General features: G+C 37.7%; 1 protein-coding gene across 1 annotated transcript in view; it reads right to left on the bottom strand.

Moving 5' to 3' along the window:
• Sytl5 (synaptotagmin like 5) overlaps positions 1-3,428 on the bottom strand; it is a 187,995-nt gene that overhangs the window by 87,746 nt on the left and 96,821 nt on the right. Inside the window, exons 3-4 of the mRNA XM_031372005.1 lie at positions 2,839-2,973; positions 875-1,352 (exon numbers count right to left, since the gene is read on the bottom strand). Coding sequence (XP_031227865.1) covers positions 875-993 — 119 coding nt within the window. The 5' untranslated portion in view covers positions 994-1,352; positions 2,839-2,973. The remainder of the gene's footprint in view (positions 1-874; positions 1,353-2,838; positions 2,974-3,428) is intronic.

Below are 3,428 nucleotides of genomic sequence, written 5' to 3'. Positions count from 1 at the left end.
AGAGAGAGAGAGAGAGATGTTTGAACTCAAAGGGATTTCATTCAATGCCTGCTTGGCCATGCTTTTGTAAATTATAACATTACACATGGCAACAGGAGCATGTAGTAAAGGATACCTATATCTCATGTCAGAAAACAAGAAACCAATACCCCATAATGCCTTTTAGGGTCATGCTTTTAGTGACTTAAATACTTAGCTAGATTCAGCCTCCTAAAGATTCCACTCCCTACCAATCCTGGTACCAGCTTGGGACAATGTCTTTCACACATGAGCTCTTGGGGGACACTATAGATTTGTCAGGTTTGAATGTATGATGTCAGTCTATGATTTGTTTGTTTGAAAACTTAGTCTCAGATGATGGTATTTGCTCTGCTTCTAGTCTGCTTTTCTGATTTCTGGACTGCTGAGATAACATACCACCTATGTTCCAACCACCATGGACAAAAAGTCTCCAGCCCATAATCCTTTACTCACTATGATGGATAATATTCTCTGAACTATAAACCAAGTTAACCTCCCCTTTACTTGTTTGTATAGTTACAGTGATGTAAAATATAATTAACACCACGGTAAGTTGTTTAAATATCATTCAAGCCATTCCAGAGTTGGTACTCAAAAGTGGGGAGTCTTTCTTCTTAGCTACTAGGTTTGCTGTTGGCAAATGGGTGCCTTCATCTCACCAGTATCCTATTCCACCCTCTTTAGCTAAATGGCACAGAACCAAAGACATTTTCAAGTATTTGGGCTATGCCAGGAAAGCCATAAAGCCCCTGATCAATATCTGTCTCCAGTGCGACTGTCAAATTCCCCATCAAAATTGCTGCAAACAAATAGAAAGCAGTTGAATAAGGGCAAAACAAGAAATGTACATCACCTTATCCTCTTGTCTTCCACTTTTTTCAAATATTCATCTCTCTTCAGGACTCCCAGGATCATTTCCTTCTCATGATCTAATAAAAATGACAGATTGATGAACTCTGAGCTCTTAGACATGGTACTCCAGCAGCAGCTCTGTGTAGCAGCAGTTGAATCTTCCAGAAGGTGAATGGATAGTTACTATTGTCAAGGTTTCCCCTGGTCAACCTAGTGTCCAAGCTGTTCAATTTAAAGGGTTTTCTTTCAAGGTCTCTGCAGATTTGACAAGTGCTGGGTATTCTTTCACATTACAGAGAAAACATGTTCTACTGAGATTGCTGTCCATGAAAATCATTATTGTTTGAACAGAAAAATTCTCTAAAGCATTTGCTGTGTAGACAGTCAGCAGCTAAGATTCACTAATGATGCTGAACTTTGAGCTCTCAAAAAGCTTCAGAACAGGACTCAATTCCTCTGGGCTCAGAATGTAGAAAATGCTGAAAAGGTACATAAAACAAAGGTGTAAAAAATTAATTAGGTCATACCACACATAGCACTTGTTCAACTATTTAATTTTTGGAATATCAGTGTACCTAGCTAAAACACAACTTTCAAATTAATAAAAATACAAGGAATGTGATGTGTACATGTGCATGTACACACACACACTTAATACAAGTCCCAGTTCTAGATAATCACTAGAAGTGTTAGAACACATCACTCTCAAATAGAAGGAACAAGCATGCTAATAACCAAATGGACCTAGACTATTCCTCTTAACAACATAAGAAGCTCACCAGAGTCTAGATCACATGCTTAACTTTAGTTTTGTATCTGGATTCTCAGCTTATAACCACATAAGAATGATAATTCTTACAGTTTGCCAGATTAGAGGTTTGCTATCTTCCTGAGATACTATCCCTCAGGTTCCCTTCATACCTATCAACAACAAGCTCCACATTTTCCTTGGCTTTTGTCAGATTTCTAGAAATCTATTGAAAGGTTGCTGTGGGAAAGTGTAACCATGATGTTAAACCAACCAAAAAAAAATGTTAGTTGATTCAAAAGGATAGGATCTCTCCCAGAGACTCTTTAACTCTTCAAAGAGTTTGTGCTGTGTTCAGTGTGTACCAGCCAGAACTCCAAACTGAAGTGAGTCCTACAGACCACAAAGTAGCTCCATTTGAGCTAAACTCACAGGTACTTCCACACTGGATGTATCTGAGGCCTTTTGCCAATCTGCAAAGACCATTAGATTGTGGGGATTAGAAATTAAAAGGAAGCAACAAGGGCAATGGAGACCCTAGAGAAAATGTAATGCTTAGAATTTTCTACCAGTGTCAGCTGTTGTCTCCCCAAATAAAGTACACACAACTTGCTTTTCCCATCCTTGTCTGTCTCATCTGGTTTTAAGCTAAAATAGAAATAAATAAATAAATTGGAAATTCAGTGACTGAATATATTATCTTTCTAATTCGAGTTCACTTGCAACATACTTTATGCTTAAAATGTCCAAAATAGTGTGTTCTCCACATATATTTTACAGAATATAGTTTTTAAAATATTAAAGGGGTTGAAAATTCTTGAATTATATTAATTTATGCATACCTTGAGCTGAAGATACAAGTCTACACTCTCAAATTCTATGAGTTTGCCCTGTGGCTGAGTAAATAAAGAATGTGTTGACAAAAGGGAGCAGTGGGTAAAGTGCTTGCTACCAAACCTGAAGATCTGAGTTTGGTCCCCAGGACCTACATGGTGGAAGTGAGCTGACTTCTACATGTACATGACACATACACCCACCTACTTACCAAATAAGTAAATGCATGTAAAAATGGATAATGGAAGGGAAGCAAACCATGAAAGTGACAGAAAACTTTAAAGAATTTAACAGAAACAAAATTGGATTGGTGGAGCTTAACAATAGGATCCTTTTGCCCATATATGAATTAATATATGGATAATGGGCTAATATATTAGTACCTGGGTTGGTGTATAAATGATGATCAAAGAGATCATAAGTAGTCCAAACTTTATCGAGAAAGTCAGGATATTTCCTCCGGAAGGCAGGACTGGGCTGTGATGATGATTTAGTAAGATGGAATCTTACTGAAGATCCTGGGGAAACACAGAGTAGAAGAAAGAAAATGGTGAGCCTGGACACAGAAACTGCAGGAGATAGATGCCCCTCCCACTAGAAAAAAGAGCACCTGCCTCTAAGTGGAAATGGCTTCCTACCTGAAACACATGTCCCATGTTTAGTAATGGCACCTCTGTCTAGAAAATTTTCATATCATTAATCACTAAAATAATACAGCTAATCCCCCTATTCTAAGGCTATCTCATGGTTGTTTAAATCAGGCCTTACACTGAAGATAATCCTCTGAAATTAACTCAAACATATCAGTAGCCTTCCTCTACACAAAGGACAAATGTGCTGAGAGAGAAATTAGGGAAACAACACCCTTCACAATAGTCACAAATAATATAAAATACCTCGGTGTGACTCGAACTAAGCAAGTAAAAGATCTGTTTGACAAGAACTTCAAGTCTCTGAAGAAGGAAATTGAAGA

This window comes from Mastomys coucha, chromosome X, assembly GCF_008632895.1.
Source record: "Mastomys coucha isolate ucsf_1 chromosome X, UCSF_Mcou_1, whole genome shotgun sequence".
In the NCBI taxonomy this organism is placed as follows: domain Eukaryota; kingdom Metazoa; phylum Chordata; class Mammalia; order Rodentia; family Muridae; genus Mastomys; species Mastomys coucha.
The sequence above is the reverse complement of the archived record's forward strand: the minus strand, read 5'-3'. Positions and strand labels throughout refer to the sequence as shown.